The sequence below is a fragment of the Saccopteryx leptura genome, chromosome 2, assembly GCF_036850995.1.
Source record: "Saccopteryx leptura isolate mSacLep1 chromosome 2, mSacLep1_pri_phased_curated, whole genome shotgun sequence".
Taxonomy (NCBI): domain Eukaryota; kingdom Metazoa; phylum Chordata; class Mammalia; order Chiroptera; family Emballonuridae; genus Saccopteryx; species Saccopteryx leptura.
Window position 1 is genome coordinate 20490589 of NC_089504.1, and position 16785 is coordinate 20507373.

At 53.4% G+C, this 16785-nt stretch overlaps 2 protein-coding genes across 5 annotated transcripts in view; both read left to right on the top strand.

Annotated features, from left to right (window-relative positions):
• WHRN (whirlin) overlaps window positions 1–12160 on the top strand; it is an 89899-nt gene extending 77739 nt beyond the window's left edge. For 2 of the 4 annotated variants that reach the window (XM_066367332.1, XM_066367334.1), the window contains 5 exons: window positions 6266–6337; window positions 7866–8379; window positions 10223–10404; window positions 10900–11022; window positions 11304–12160. In XM_066367332.1, the coding sequence (XP_066223429.1) occupies window positions 6266–6337; window positions 7866–8379; window positions 10223–10404; window positions 10900–11022; window positions 11304–11486 (1074 nt within the window). In that variant the 3' untranslated portion in view covers window positions 11487–12160. The remainder of the gene's footprint in view (window positions 1–6265; window positions 6338–7865; window positions 8380–10222; window positions 10405–10899; window positions 11023–11303) is intronic. The other 2 variants (XM_066367333.1, XM_066367336.1) reach the window with 1 other exon arrangement.
• Window positions 12161–16425: 4265 nt separating this feature from the next.
• Window positions 16426–16785, top strand: part of AKNA (AT-hook transcription factor) — a 54728-nt gene continuing 54368 nt past the window's right edge. The window contains exon 1 of the mRNA XM_066367338.1: window positions 16426–16524. The gene's annotated coding sequence lies outside the window, so the exon portion shown is untranslated. The remainder of the gene's footprint in view (window positions 16525–16785) is intronic.

A 16785-nucleotide genomic window follows, 5' to 3' on the forward strand; every position in this document is an offset into this window, starting at 1 on the left:
CCAAAACAAATCGTGAAAAGCTGGCTTCCGTATTAGCATGCTCAATAGCAAGGGCGGTAAGGGCTGTAATCGGAAGCCATGAGCAGCATAAATGGGCTTCTGTGGCATTGGCAACGACCAGGATGTGATATGAAAGATCTGTGACTTCGGTCGGTGACTGTGGCACAGGCGCTGCCGACTCTGCTGGGCTGTGTTGCCTATATTCATAATGGAAGGAAATGTTACATTTCAGTTAGAGATTAATGAGTGAAGATGCAGTGTTTCCGCCCAGCCAGGTGCACTGGCCACTGCGTTCCCTGCTGGAGCCCTGATTTCCAATGATTGTCCTCAGGGCTCTTCCAGCCCTGCCCTGGACATTCTGGGTCACGCTCTCTGTCCACTGAGTGACGTCCTTTTCCTAAGGCCGTGGGGAGGAAGGCGAAATGGGGCAGGAGGGCGCTGTCTGCACGGAGCGGGCTCCCTTGGCCCGAGGCAGTGTGACCCCTTGTCTCAGGAGGGCTGCATGCACAGGCTTCCCAGGGACTTTTCTGCTTCTGTGGTCTGGTGGTCAACTTGACAGCAGGGGCGGACAAGCTGGTGAGAGGCCCAGGGCCGGCCTGGCGCCAGGACGGTTCTCATGGTCTCGGCCGCCCAGAGAGTAAGGGTTCCAGTCCTCGGCTCTGGACTTCTTTCCCTCCCCGCCCCCACCTCTGACCTGCCCCATCAGCTTCCAGACTTCCACCCCACCCTGTGGTAGAGAGGTTAGGAGCAGCTTGTCCGTCTCCCCAGCCTGGCCGTCACCCCAGCGTCCTTAGGGTGCTCAGACCCGTCCCTTGCACTCTGGGCAGCCCCGTTGCTCCCCAGAAATGCCAGGACTTCCTAGCTGTCCCCGGCTCAGGTGGCTGTCCTGCCCCCTCCCACCGCTGCGTCTGTCCTGGGTGACCAGCGTCTCTTCCCCAGCCGTCCGGGCGTGCCCTGTTCTCTCATCTCTCCTTCCTCTCTTCTCCCTTTGCTCTCCCTCTGGGCGGTTCCTCCCAAACTCTCTCCCGTCTCTTTTTTCTCTCTTCTTCTCATTCTTCCCTCTCCGGTTTCCCTCCTTGTCTCTCCCTGTGTCCTGTGACCTTCCAGAAGCCTCGGTGACTCAGGGCCTCCGTTTTCCACACACACAAGGGGGAGCACCACCCAGCCTCGGGCCTCTCCTTGCGCGTTTTTGGGGCAGAGGTAGGGGGAGCCTGCTGTCCTGACACCAGAGTAAAGCAGCCTGGAGAACAAAGGGCTGAAAATAGCACCTTTACGTAAGAGCCCTCCCATTGTAACGAGGGGAAGGAGGCCTAGAAACCAGGGATTGTGCTGCAGGGAGGGCAAGGGCGGGAGGGCCTCACTGAGCTGAGGTGGCTCCTGGGCCGTGTGCACCTCCGGTCCCCGAATCAGGAGTCCACCTGGCAGCCGTCAGCACCGGGATTGCCCCTCATCGTTTCATTTCATTTTGTCCCCACAGTTCCCTCAGACCAGACTCCTGGGATATCTGGGACCCAATTGGGCCACCTCAGACAACAAAGGAGGTGTTTTTTTTTCTCTGAAAGGAAGGGAATTCTCTGAACCACTGCTAATTGGAGGACGAAAGGGATGGGGCAGCAGGCGCTGAGGGCATCCTGGCCCTTGTGGAAAGCCGTTTGGATAACAGACTTTAAATAAGATTCAGCTTTCTGCCCCACCCTTGCTGTGTGACCTTGGGCAGATGGCCTTCCCTCTCTGAACCTCAGTCACCTGAGCTGTGGACTAGGTGAAGGATCCCACCAGGTCAGATCCTTCAGCGGAGCTCTGGCCTCAGTGGTGCAGGAGAAAAGGGGCCCCGAGAAGTTGGGGGTGCGGATGGCCAGGATGTGCAGGCCGGCTCCTGCATGATCTCTGACCTTGATCTTCCTCTTGGAGCCTGTTCTGAGGGCGTTTCTGCTGACACATCCCCCGGGTTCCTCGCCTGCTGTCTGCGGCTATTTCAGATGCACAAGGAACATGGCTCGGGGACTCGGGGCTCCTGAGCGTCTGGATTCGGCAGATGGAGTCTGGCAGGGCTGGGCTCCAGCCCGTCTGCCATTTGCTCCACTTCAGGCCTCCCTCCCAGGGCTGGTGGCTTGTCCTGCCCCCACTCCCCCTACCCCTGCCTTCCGTCTGGACTCCAGGATGCCATTAATAGCAGAGAATGGCTGAGGCCAGGGGCCAGCCATGGCTTTTGTCCTGGAGAGAGAGTCGCTCCCTACTGTAGTCCAACAGTGTCAGCACCCTATCCAATTCTGGGGTCGGGCAGGGATGCATGGGCTTTGAGGTCACCCTGACCTGGGTTAGAAACTGGATCTGCTATGTGACCTTGGACAAGTCACTTCCCTCTCTGAGCTTATGTATAAAATCTGTGAGCCGGGGAGAATCATAGTGGCCTGCCTCACACTGAGACTCAAATGAGATCAGAAAGTGAATGAAATGCCCAGTAGAGGGCCTGGCATACAGTAGGTCCTCCAGTTTGTAGTTCTCTGATCTCCTTTCTTCTAAGAGAAAGCCACACCCTCCCTGTGTGCTCAGCAGACACAAGCTTGCGTTGTCAGGCTCTGGATCCTTCTTTCCCCCTCTCATGGGCCCTTTTACAGCTGCCAGCCTCATCAGTGATCCTGAACAAGAGTCCCGGGACGGCTGCTATGTGCATGGACCTCTGCTTGGTGTTGAGGACACACGACCAGCTCATCTTTTATCCCCATGAGCTTTGCTCATAAGCCATGCTGCCTAATAAAAGCTTGTCGAGTGATTAAACAAATGCTAGATGCTCCTAATGTATCAGAACAGGACAGAATGCTATGTCTTTGGTCCCACCATGGACTGTCATCTAAGTCCCCAGAGTGCTTGCAGGATGAATTCCGGGGGCAGGGGACAGTGCTACATTGGAGTGTGTGGGGGTCCCTCTTGCCTTTGCTATAGGCACTTCCCAGGCTTTTCTGACCCTCTTTGTGTTCCCTGCTGAGGTCGGGGCTATAATTGGCAACTCTTGGGAAGTCACGGCATGTAACCAGCCTGCCTCGCCGTTCACCTTAACTGTAGGTGGTCTGTGTTGCCCAGCTGGACTGTTTCCAGAGAGCGCTGGATGCATTACGGTTCTGGAGTTTGGAGGGGGTTGTATGGGAGGGCTGCTGTTTCCTTTCCATCGTGGTGTTCCTCTGCGGCCAGGGCACGTTTTGCAGCTATTTGTTTGCTGAGAAACATTTGCAAGATCTCAGACTTCTGCTACGTATAACAGTCACTTGCCCTTATATATTGTGCCAGATTGTGTTCTGAGCATGTTTTAGGTGTTACCGCATCAACCGCATGAGGGAGGGGCTGCTGTTATCCCATTTTGCAGATGAGGAAACTGAGGCACAGAGCAGTTCAGTGATTTGCTCATCATCAGTCAGTTGTTAGTAGCAGAGCTGGGTGTGATCTCAAAGAAGCCAGAACTGGTGCCACTAGTCAGTGGTGACAGAGCAGCCTCAACCTCTCCATGTCCCCAAGGCTACCTGACTGTGCTTGTGTCCCTGAGGCTGTCAGCAGCATCTCCCTGTGAGGCAGTGTGAAGAGCTGAGGTTGGAGGGAGCAGGAGCCATGAGAAGGCCAAGATGTGCACACGAGCCTTGGCTTGGTTGGTAAGTGGGGCAGTTGTCCCAGCCTGACGTGGCCCCAGAGGCATCGTGGGACCAAGTGAGGAGCCCTGGGAGTGAGGCTCACAGGCAGGAGGGCTGAGCATCTCACCCACTGGTGGGTTCCCATGAGAGGTCTTCGTGATCGTGTACCCTTTTCCCACCCAGAATACTCAAGGCTTCGGGAGGATCCCGGGAAATGGAGCTCAGTGTGGATGACCTGGCAGCCTCTGCCCTCGGAGGTGTGGAGTCGGGGCGCCTTCCGTCCCCACCTGCTGCCCTCACCCTCGCTCGAGCCCCATGAATGCTCTCCACAGGGATGGCCGTAGCCACCCCACTGGATTCTCTGCCTGTTCAGGCCTCCTGCCTGTGACAGCCAGAGTGATTGATTGATTGATTCATTTACTCAACGGTTCATTTGTGGGTTCATTAATCTGCCTGATAAATATTTATCAAGCAGCCACTATGCTAAACACTGAGGACAGAGTAGGGACCAGGTAGTTACAAGTCCTGCTTCTTAGGAGGTTTTATCCTACTGACAAACAATAAGCAAATTAATAGTATAACATCAGGTGATGATAAGTCTAATATAAAATAGAGTGCGTTGGGAGGCATTGCTGTTTTAAGTCAAGGCTGGTCCAGGAAGGCCTTGCTGAGAAAGAAATACAGTGATTCCTGGTCTATCGCGGGGATTAGGTTCCAGAACCCCCTGCGATAGGCGGAAATCCACGATGTAGCGACCTTATATTTATTTTATTATTTATATATATTTTAAGGCTTTATATTTTTATAGTTTTCATTTTTTTAGGTTAGAAAATGCTTATTTTACCGCAAAAATAATTAAAATAATAAATATATAAAAATACCTATATACCGCAAAGTTCTGTAATATAGCGAAAAATCCGCAATACAAAATTAGATACATACAATTTAAAAACCCCCGATACAGTGAGACCGTGAACTGCGATGTGATGAGGGATGACTGTGTGCTTTAAGAAGGAATAAGGAGAGGGGTGTTGCTGTGTCTGAGGCCCTTCCAAGGAAGTGGCATTTAAAAAAATCAGAACAATGAGAAGTTAGCCAGGAAAGAGTGGGGGGAGTGAGCCAGGAGCCCTGTGGGCACAGGGAGCAGTGAGTGCAAAGGCCCTGGGGCAGGACCAATTCCATTGAGTAGTTGGTTGGAGGAGAAGCTGGATGAGTGCAGAATTTGGAACTTCCTCCAAGTAAGAAGGAAAGGCCCTGCCTGGAGGGACATTATCTGACCTGCGTTTCAAGGATTACTTCTGGGCCACAGGGTTTAGATAGTGATCAGTGCAAAGGAGAAAAATAAAACAGGTTGGGATGGGGATTGTGATTTTAGGTGGGTTGTCAGGCTAGCACTCTTCAAGGAGGTGGTATTTGAGTAAGGTCTTGAAGGAGGAGAGTGTGTGGAGCATGCTCTGTGTAGCAGAGGGGAAGAATGTTCCAGGCAAAGGGAACGGTCCCTGTGGAGGCCCTGACATGCTGCATTGTTTTAGTGTGACTTGAAAGGAATTGAACAAAGGGGAGTTTCACAGAAAGCAAACGTGACCACGTCTCCATGGCAACCTACTGCCCTCAGGCTTAGGCCCAAGCAGCTCCCTGTTTGACTCGTGCGGAACTGCTGGGAGATTCTCAGACATCCTCTAGCTTTTCTGCTTTATGCACACCCTTCTCTCTGAAACATTCATCTTTCCCTCCTTACCCACAAGACTCAGCTTTCAGCCCTTGTCCCTCCTCCAGGAAGCCTTCCTTGATAACCCCTCCCCATTACATGCCTGTGTTTCCTCACTCTGTGCACAGTGTCCCCTGTGCTTGTTTGCGTCAACCCCACTGTCCTTAAGCTACTGAAGGCAGGGGTCATGTCCTACCTCCTCTGTGTCCCAGGCTCTGTCAGTCTGGAGCACTGAGACTGTCTCGTCAGTGATGATCTCTGCACTTGAGACTTGAGCTAGGTGTTGGTTGCAGAGGCTTTGCCATCCTGGACTCTCTGTGGTGGAGAAATGGCTCCCCTAAGCCCTCAGGAGAGCCCAGTTTATGTAGCAGTGCTGCTCAACCACCCGGGAAAGGCTTAGAGATGGCCTTTCAGCAGCTCAGTGTCACTTGAGAGAGCATTCGGCTTCTTCTGGTGAGTTAGAGAAGGAAGGAGGAAATGGGCATGTTTGCGAAGTCAAGTCCATTTAAACCATAACCACCCTCTCTCCACTATTAAAGCCATTAAAATGAGAAGAGGGAGACTTTCCCCATCCACCCCTCATTTGCACATCCCTGGGATTCTGTGAGCCGACAGTAGGGAGAGAGCCCTTGGGTTTGGGGGTGTTGATAGGAATTCAGCGTCCAGGCCAGAGCCACCCCACAGCACCTCCAGGTGGTTCCAGAGAGGCCTGGAAATAATTAGCAAGTCTCAAAGAAACATTGATTTCAAAATGACTGGCGAAATTAGCATTAATTTTAATGCATAATAATTTTAACGGAGTTGGGCAGGTCAGAAGTCCCATCAGAAATGATATGGAAGTGTCACAGGGTCCATAGATTTCTGAAGCCTAGGGAGGGAGCTGTTTCTTCCCCTCCTGATTTATATTTGCTCACATTATTTTCTTCTCCATTTCTAGAACACTCTGGACCTGGAGGAAACTGGCCAGGCTGTCCAGGGCCATATGAACACTCTTCCAGATGTTTCCCTGGTAAGAGGCTGCCTGGCCCTTGCCTTGTGTTTTGCCTGCCATTATCTGGTTGAGGCCCCGGGGGCTGGCTTCTTGGTGAGAACTATTGGGAGGGGACAGAGGACCTGGCTGTGATGTCTCAGATGTGGCCTTGGGCCCATGCAGTGTGTCACTCAGCTCTCTCTAGCAGGGACCAGGACTGCTCCTTCCTGGCGTTTTAGGTGGGGCTGTCAGGCTGTTTGCCCAGTTGGTGTTACTTTTGATATGTTATCTGAACGTTATCACAGCAAATACTGAAACACAGAGCGCGTGCAGAGAACTCCCTGGAGAGGTGACATGGCTGGGCTGGAAATGGAAGTTAAACATGACCTTATGCCAGTGGTCGGCAAACTCGTTAGTCAACAGAGTCAAATATCAACAGTACAATGATTGAAATTTCTTTTGAGAGCCAAATTTTTTAAACGTAAACTATATAGGTAGGTACATTCCTTATCGAGGTAGCGCCCGCACGTGGTGTTTTGTGGCAGAGCCACATTCAAGGGGCCAAAGAGCCGCATGTGGCTTGCGAGCCGCAGTTTGCCGACCAGTGCCTTATGCCCATGTGCACACATCAGTAGTCTAGGCAGTACCACTTTTTGATTCTGACCCAAATAATATTTGAATGCCTTGTGCTTTGGTGCCAGTCTGCCTGGGTTTAAATATGACCTTCCACTGACTGTGTGACTTTGGGCAAATTTCTTAACTCTGTGCCTCGGTTTTCCCATCTGTAAAATAGGGATAAGAAGAGTGTGCCTAACCCGTAAGTTTGCAACAAGGAGTATATTACTTAATTTAGCTAAAGCATTTGGAACTGTGCCTGTGCTGCCGTCAGAGCTATGCAAGCGTTGGATATTGGCACAGGCAGAGGGGGGAGAGTAATGACAGTATCCATAGCTGCCACTCACCCAGCACCTGCTGGGTGGCAGGTGCCTTGCTGAGCCAGTCTACACCTTGCTCCTCACATCGCACAGCTCTGCTGGTACGTGCAGGGTTCCCCGCTGCCCAGAGGTGCACTCAGAGAGGTGCTGCGCCTTGTCCGGGGCTACACAGCACCCCAGCCCACGTGTCTGTCGTCCCTCAGTCCACACTCTCTTTCTCCAGTCCTGTCACATCGCCTGTCTCTGGTAGCCAAGACAATCCCCTAAAAGAAAAGCCAAGGAAGGAATATATGTATATATGTAATATATCTTTATTGTTTTTCCATTCTCCACATCCTGGCTCTAATTAAGTCCTGTTCCCCGTGACAAGACCTGGCTGATGCCAAGAACTTCAGTTCCCAAAGGTAACGGTGCCGTCCCTAGAGACGCAGCCAGGATCCCAATGCTTATCAGCTGCCGAGATGCTGGGAGAAGTTTTCCACTGGGTGTTGCATTATTCAGGGCAGTGTGGCCAAGAGCCGATAGAGTGGGGAAGGAATTCCAGCCCGGCCTGGCCACTCCGCTGTCAGATCTCCCTTCTTCCAGCCGCAATGGGCTCTGACTCCTTCTACTCCTGTTGGGTCTTTTGGCAGGATGATGTCAAATCCACGGCCCAGGGACTGCCTAGCTACAAGCCCCCGCCTCCACCACCACCTCTGGCCCAGCCGAGGAAGCCAGGAAGCCCAGACCAAAAGCCACCTTCCTCTGCATCTTCCCACTCGGGCGTTGTCGTCTCAGCTCCGCAGAACCGCAGCCCGCCGGTGGGCACCTCACCAGCTCCAGAGGCCCCGCAAGCACAGGACTCGCCCTCCTCCCCTGTCTACGCCTCTGTCTCCCCTGCCAACCCCGGCTCCAAGAGGCCGCTGGATGCCCATCTGGCCCTGGTCAACCAGCATCCCATTGGCCCCTTCCCACGGGTCCAGTCACCCCCACACCTGAAAAGTCCCCCCGCAGAGGCCACGCTGGCTGGGGGCTGCCTCCCACCACCCTCCCCCTCAAGCCGCCCAGACCAGGCAGGCACAAATCAGCACTTTGTCCTGGTGGAGGTGCACCGCCCAGACAGCGAGCCCGACGTGAATGAAGTGAGGGCGCTGCCTCAGACACGCAGTGAGTACCGGCAGATGGGGGCTGGGCTCGGGTACCCACTGGGTGACCTTGGGGGACCCATCCCCTCTGGTTGATCTGCCCATCAACACAGCGAAGGTAGAACCAGGCACTCACCCGGCGAGGGATCTTCTAGCCCAGAGGTGCCCCCCTCAGGCTCAGGGTGGCTGGGGAGCAGGTCCTGAGCCCACACGGAGGGGCTTTGGAGTCAGAGACATGAGTGTAAGTCCTGGCTCTGCCAGGCACTTGTCGTGTGCCTGCGGCCAGCCGTTGTGCCTCTCTGAGCTGCTTTTCATGCTAGAATGGAGGGGACAGGGACAGCCCTGCCAGGCTGCGTGGGGGTTGGGTGCCTCCTCAGCCCCAGCTCCGGCCACCTTGCATTCACCCACCAGTCTTGTTGAGGGCAGGGGTGCCCTCTGTGATCTCTGGCCCCCAGGGCTTTGCATGGAGAAGGTGCTGGGGAAAAGGTGGACCCCTGGGGTGGGGTGGGGGTCTCCCGACTTGAGGCTGCAGGGTCAGAGTGTAGGACAGACCTGCCAGGAAGTCAGCCCAAGGTTGTAGCCCCTGAGTTTTCAAAGGATGTCCAGCTGAGGAAGTGGCGCGACTGTAGAGCCTGCTTTCACTCCAGGAAAGCCTGAGCCTGCGGCAGACTCTGACCTCCTCCCTACTGAGTTGAGTATATTTTGTTGGATTCTGCTGCCATCTTGTGGCTAAAGTGATATGTGAGGTCCTGCTATGTCCAGGGAAGGTGGCAGGACAAGTTTGGGGATGGACACTTACTGTCTGCTGCGTGCCATGCTGTAGGCAGGCCAGGATGCAGAATGCAGGGTCCCCGTGCTCAGTAGCTTGGTGAGCTGGGGGGAGGAGGCAGCTAAGCGGGAGGAGGAGGATGTGGTGAGAAACCCGAGCTATCGTAGATGGGTCACTGCTGCTTCTAAGCCTGGCACTGAGCTGAACACACGTGATAGTAAACCATTATACAGCACTGCCTGTGTGCGGGGCACTCTTCCAGGGACTGTGCCTACATTAGCCACTCATCTAATCCACCCCAACAGTCTTGTGAGGCTGGCACTGTTGTTATTCCTGTTTTATAGATCAAGAGGCCCAGAAAGAAACTGGGCAGTCTAACACAAGTCTGTTCTCTTGACTGCTTCACCCTATCCATCGTATCTATTGGTTTTTATGGTAACCCTATTAGATAGGCATCATTACTCCTGATTAGAACAAGAACATGGAGGTCCAGAGAGCTATGTAATTTGCACAGGGTTGTGCAGCTGGTGAAGGGGAATTCAGACTCCAGAATGTGTGTTCTTAACATAGGGTCTCCAACGCAGGGATTAAGCCATTACACTAGTGAGGCAGCTTGGGTTGACCAGTGAACCAGAGGGGCTGTGTTCACACTCAGCTCAGGCCAGTTTGGGTCATGCAGGGGAACAGACCAGGCATGGAAGAACTTTTCTTTTTTCTCAAGAGGCTAGAAATTTAAATCTTATGTGAAATTTCCTAATCTGAATGTGTTGGTCCAACATTAAAAATTGATAACATTGTATGTCTTTAAAACACACACATCTGTGGGCTGGGTTTGCTTCCTGATCTCTGTCTTAATCATTATACCAGAGGAGTCAAGGCAGACATCCTGGAAGTGGCAGCCTTGGAGCCAGGCCTAGTTGGAAGGGCAGGTTTCAGTAGGTGGAAGGCTGGTAGAGTCTCCCTGCTCTCCAGACCCCCACCCCAAATACCCCAGGGAATCCCCCCAGCCTTTCAGTCTGCAGCTTCATCACCTCCAGGCAGCCCTCCCTGACCGCACCTGTACAAATCACCGCTCTTCTCCTGTTCCCCGTCTCAGCAGCCTCCACGCTCTCCCAGCTCTCAGACAGTGGGCAGACCCTGAGCGAGGACAGTGGTGTGGACGCGGGAGAGGCAGAGGCCAGTGCTCCCGGCCGAGGCAGACAGCTGGCGTCCGCCAAGAGCAGGGGCAGCAAGGAGCCGCCTCGAAACGAGAGGAGCACAGAAGGGGCCACCAAACCGGTGAGTGAGGGGGGGGCATCCCAGAGGGGGAGGGGAAGGCGGCCTCAGGTGAAGAACAGGAAGTCCTGACCAGGGTTTAGCTTGACAAGTGACCACAGGGGTAGAGGGATCCCCCTCGCTGGAGAGGTGGGCCCCTGGGAAGAACACTGTCTGAGGCTGGAGGCCCCAGTTTAAGTCCTGTCTTTGTTGTGACGCCGAGCACTAGAGTTTGGTCTTGAGAGTCTTAAAGCTCGGTTCTGACATGGCGTGCTAGCTAAGGCAGTCAGGCCTGGACTCAAGTGCTGGTGCCACCACCAGGCAGCCTTGGGCCACCCCTTAACCACCTGAGCCCCAGGCATTTTTGTAGCAATTCAGAGCCGAGAACACCACGTGCTTAGCTTACTGCCTGGGATGCTGGAGGCTCCCAACATTGGGCCGGAGTCTGAGCCCTGAGGTGTCACAGCCAGGCCTGTCCGCTGAGAAGGCCTTCATCCCTGGTCTCCTTCATGCCCACAGCCAGGTCTCCTGGAGCCCACATCCACCCTGGTCCGAGTGAAGAAAAGCGCAGCCACCCTGGGCATCGCCATCGAGGGTGGCGCCAACACCCGCCAGCCCCTGCCTAGGATCGTCACAATTCAGGTACTTCCCAGGGGCCCTGCTCGACTATCCCTGTCCTTGGGAGGTTTTTTCTCAGAATCCCAGGGTGTGTCACCCCCAGAAGTGACACACAACATCCAAGGGCAGACTCAGACTCATATGACCTTTACTCTCCCTAAGACTCAGTTTTCTAACCAGGGCAGTGGACACCCAGATTGTAGCTGCCTGGTAGGCAAGCCAGGCCTGACCCAGTGGGTAGTCACAGCCAGGCTGGCCTAGTCCTCAGGCGCCCTACGTGCCTCTGCCCTGTCTCGCCCCTGCAGCGCGGTGGCTCGGCCCACAACTGTGGGCAGCTCAAGGTGGGCCACGTGATCCTGGAGGTGAACGGCCTGACACTTCGGGGCAAGGAGCATCGGGAAGCCGCTCGCATCATCGCAGAGGCCTTCAAGACCAAGGACAGTGACTACATCGACTTTCTGGTCACTGAGTTCAATGTGATGCTCTAGGGGCCGAGGCTTGAGGGCCTCCCACCGCTGCCCGGCCCCTGGCCCCGGCCCCTCCTCCCTCCTGGCACTGTTAAGCTCCTCGAGGGGCCAGGGCTGCTTGGCCAGGGTAGCAGGAAGACAACCCCACTCCTCCTTGGCCCACTGGACCGGAACTGGCAGAGGGCCAGGTGAAGCAAACAGAAGGTCAGGTCAGGATCTGCTGCCGTGCCCAGTATATAGTAGGCGCTCACAACAAGTGTGGGTTTTGGGAAGGGGACAGAGAGGGGAAGGACGGGACCCCTGTGTCTTGGCACGTCCACGTGAGGTCTGCCAGAGCCTGTTACTCTGGGTTGACTGGGGGACACGTGCCCCTGGCCCGCTAGGACCTGGCCCATCCCCAGATGCCTCAACCTTTGTCTAGAGTGAGGTCACATGAGAATTCATGGACACGGCCCCCAGCCCGGGGGTCATCTTGCAGGACCTTTAGTGCCACAAATAAGCATCAAGCACCCCCATTCCTCCTAGCCCCTTGTCCCCCAGGGTATTTATTATTTATTTCCCTCTCTACACCACTGGGGACCAAAGGCCCCAGCTTCCTACCGCACCCCAGCCTAGCCCAGAGGCCTTGCAGGTGACTAGTGATGTCAGTGTATTTATATACAGAGCTTATGCCTTTAATTTTTCAATAAAGAGACCTGAACAAGGTTAGGGCCCAGTGTGCTGTGTGGTTAGGGTCTTGATTGCTCAACAAGGGGGCGGGAGAGGTGGGACAGACAGAGGGGCGCAGAGCACCAGACACCACCACCCTCGCCCCTTCTGCCCATCAGAAGTGCGGGGCACTTGAGCCGCACTTGCATCTTGGAACACCCTACCTGAAGGTTATTTACAGATAATACTTTTAGATCAAAAGGCACAAGTGTGTCATGGGACAGAATACACAATGTGCATGGATGTTTTAAAATATAGAGTGGTGGCACACCTTATGACGGGTCCCAGAAACCAACTCTGAGGTGAGGATTTGTATGCAAGTGATTCATCAAGGAAGGGAGGCACAGTAAGGAGTGGGGGGTCAGGACGCAAGAAGAGCAAGTTAAGCAGGGTGGAATTGCAGGTGTACCCCTGGGAGGGCAGCGGTCGCCTGATCCCACAGGAGACATCATAGTGTAAGTTAGGTCTAGAGCTGTCCCCGCACAGGACCAAGGGACAGGGCTTTCATGCTGTTGGTCTTTGGACAGGCCTGGGGAGAGACAGTAAATTCCCAATGACTTCTCACCCTCTACCTGTGCGGGCCACTCACTGTTCCAGGAGCCGAGGCCTCTGGGTGTTAGAATTAAAACTACAGGGAGGGCAGGGAGGGCAGGGTGGCAGGAAATGGTCCGCTCCCGTGCTCATTGCCTTCATCCCCAGGGTTCCTCTGGGGCAAGAAGAGTTTGAGGAGTCCTGCTTTGTCCAGCCCTGTGTCCGGCGTCTGTGAGAATTGGCAGTTAATTCCACAGACTTTCACCAGATTCTGCTGTTAGCTGCCCCTGTCCCCTCCCCAGGCCAAGGAGATCGCCTGAAACTAGGGCCCTGGGTTCCACTTGACCTCTGAAGCAGCCTGTTCCTGAAGGTCCTAGCCCCTCCTTCCCCAGTCCTAATACTCCAGGGAAGAACCCTTACTTGCTGCAGGAGAGCTCTGCCAGGGCCCAGGTCTCCTGGCTTCCAACACTAAAGGACAAGTGATTTCACCTCTCTGAGCCCAAGTTCCCCATCTGGAAAGTGGTAGGCTGAATAATGGCCCCCAAAGGTACGCAGATTCCTGAACCGAGTGAATGTTAACTTATATGACAAAGGGACTTTGCAGATGTGATTCAGGCATTTAGATGGGGAGGTTATCCTGGATGATCTGGGTGGGCCCAATCTAATCACAAGGGTCTTTGTAAAAGGGAGGCAGTAAAGACACATGCAGCCCCATGTTCATTGCAGCATTGTTCACAGTGGCCAGGACATGGAAACAACCAAAAAGCCCGTCAATAGATGACTGGATAAAGAAAATGTGGCACATATACACTATGGAATACTACTCAGCCATAAGAAATGATGACATCGGATCATTTACAGCAAAATGGTGGGATCTTGATAACATTATACGAAGTGAAATAAGTAAATCAGAAAAAACCAGAAACTGCATTATTCCATACGTAGGTGGGACATAAAAGTGAGACTAAGAGACATTGATAAGAGTGTGGTGGTTACGGGGGGAGGGGGGAGAGGGAGAGGGAAAGGGGGAGGGGGAGGGGCACAAAGAAAACTAGATAGAAGGTGACAGAGGACAATCTGACTTTGGGTGATGGGTATGCAACATAATTGAACGACAAGATAACCTGGACATGTTATCTTTGAATATATGTATCCTGATTTATTGATGTCGCCCCATTAAAAAAATAAAATAAAAAAATAAAAAAGGGAGGCAGAGGGAGATTCGACACAGAAGAGAAAAAGGTGATGTGGTGATGGAAACAGGTTGGAGTGATGTACTTTGAAGATGGAGGAAGGGACCACGAGCCCAGAAATACAGATGGCCACTAGAAGCTGAAAAAGGCAAGGAAATGGATTCTCTCAGTGGCTGCAGATGGAACCTGTCCTTGCTGACACCTTGTTTTTAATTTATTGATTTTAGAAAGAAACATCAATCTGTTTCTGTATGTGCCCTGACAGGATTGAACCAGCAACCTCTGTGCATCCAGACGATGTTCTAACCAACAGAGCTATCTGGCCAGAGCTGATCTCTCTTTGTAAGAGAACAAATTAGTGTTGTTTTAAGCCATGAACTGATGGTAATTTGTTATAGCAGCCACAGGAAATCAATACATAGGGATACTGCTACTTAGCTTTGATAGCGGTTGGGTTGCTGTGTGTAGACCAACACACCAGGCTCCGAGTCAGCCCCAGGGAGATAATTACAGTCAGGATGAAGGTGAATGAAGAAAGGGGCCCTCTGATCTTATAAATACCACAGGCCCAGGGGAAACACCTTTTCCAGGCCCAGGGGATGGAGGGCCCCCAGCAGCTGCTGCCTATGGTCCCAAGTTTGTACTCTAAAAAGAGTAAAACAAGAATGAGTTTCTGGCCTGAACAGGCGGTGGCACAGTGGATAGAGCATCGGACTGGGATGCGGAGGAGGACCCAGGTTCGAGACCATGAGGTTGCCAGCTTGAGCGTGGGCTCATCTGGTTTGAGCAAAGCTCACCAGCTTGGACCCAAGGTCGCTGGCTCGGGCAAGGGGTTACTCAGTCTGCTGAAGGCCTGCGGTCAAGGCACATATAAGAAAGCAATCAATGAACAACTAAGGCGTCACAACAAAAACTGATGATTGATGCTTCTTATCTCTCTCTGAAATTGCTTGGCCTTACTCTGGGGCTGTGGAATTTTAAACCTAAAAAATTCCTTTGCAAGTGGACTTAGGTCAAATTACATGCTCAAGGTTGCATGGCTAGTGAGTGGTAGAGGGCAAATTTGGACTGATGGCTACCTGCGGTCAATAGCATGAAGCCCCAGGACAAGCACATGCCCTACTGTCTTTTGAAAGGACCCAATACCACGGGCTGAGGCAGCTTTGAATATTGTGAGAGGAAGAGTCCAGAGGTCCACCTGGACTCAGGTACCTGTGGCCCAGACATCTGCTAGAGAGGAGAGGTATGGCTAGAGACTCTCAGTGTTCCTAGAAGAAAACAGAAAAAGGGGAGTTTTTGACTTGAGCAGGGGCCTTCCCAAGCAAGTGCCAAGTTGGCCTTCAAATCACCTGAAGGCCTCTCTGCTTGGGAGAAAGCAGGGGAGGGGGATGGAGTAGCTCAGTGTGGGGAGTACAGCACAGAGAACAGGGCACCGCTCAAGGGAGTCCACACCTTGTGTCTGAAGCCTGGCATCATATTCCACCTCCACCACTTCCTGCCTGTGTAATCCTGGGCAAGACACTTAACTGAGCCTCAGTTTCCTCATCTTTAAATGGGGAGCATAATACTAACCTAACTCGTGAATTATTGTAAGGATTAGGTAAAAATTTTCTCCCTGGGACAGAGTTGGCCTTTAGTGAATAGAAGCTGCTGCTATACTTGCCGTTAGATATGTGTAGGGAGGCACCGGCAACCAGAGTGAACTGGGAAGAACCCGGCTGCAACACGGCTGTTGCAGGACCTTGAGAGAGTCACTTCCTGTCTCCGGACCCTAATCTTCCCTATGAAATAAGATTCTTTGGGGAACGCTTTACATTAGTTCCATTGTTTTATTTCTATAGGCCTGGTGCCATGTTTATTTACTTCCTCTCATCAGCAACCCTGTGAAGCAGGAGTTAGGAATCTCATTTACTTGAAGCTCGGTGGCAGCCAATGGCAGAAATGGAGCAAGTGCGACACTTTGCACAGCCATCCTTCAAGATGTGCTTTCAGTGGACAGTGGATAGTTTCTGTCCTATATTCACTGCGGGACCCTGGGGAAGTTCTTGTTCCTCTCCAGGCCTGGGTTTCCCCGCTTGCCCAGTGGTGGTTTGGACTAGAATGATAATAGCAACCGGCCTCATAGGAGAGTATCGGTCATAGTAAGAGCTTACATCAGTGCCTGACACATAACAAGTGCTCAAGAGAACTTTATTACAGTGTTGATATTGTTATGAAGCAGTCCGTTTCCATTATGAAAGTTTGATTTCTTCCTCGCGGCGACCTTGCGAAATGTCTTCACCATCACTCCCCTTCCCCCCTGCCCCGCGCCGCCGCCACTTCCACCCCCCACCCCCGCCCCGGGGCTTCAGTCCCGCGACTGCAATCCGAAGAGTTCCAGGAGGTACGCGCGACGTCTCAGATTTGAGATTTTCTGTGAGGAGAGCCGCGCCCGAGTTTCTGGGGGCGGGCTCCTGTCTGCAATTGGTGGAGTTTCCGAGACCCCGCCTCCTAGGGCCGCACCCTGCCCGTCAAAGGCCCGCCTTGAGGATTATGCAAAAATTCAGCGCCCCGCCCCGCGCCCCGATTGGAGGCCTTTGTTTGCCGCTCAAATCCAGGAAACCACCCCGCGCGGTGACCGCCAGCAGGTGAGACGCGGGGAGGGGCCGGTGGAGGGTCCCGGGAGGGTTCCGGCCTTTCACTGGGTCTCAGTTTCTCCGTCGGGGGAATGGGGAGGGAGGGTGGACAGCACAGGGACGGTGCTGCTCTAGATTTCTCCCACGTGGAAACTCCACGCGCGCGGGAAGGATACCGATCATCCTTCTGGGAATGGGAGTCCTAGACAGGCGATCGGATCCGAGTCTAAACCCCTCCGGCTGCGGTTTCCGCAGTCTGCACTTTGTGGCCTC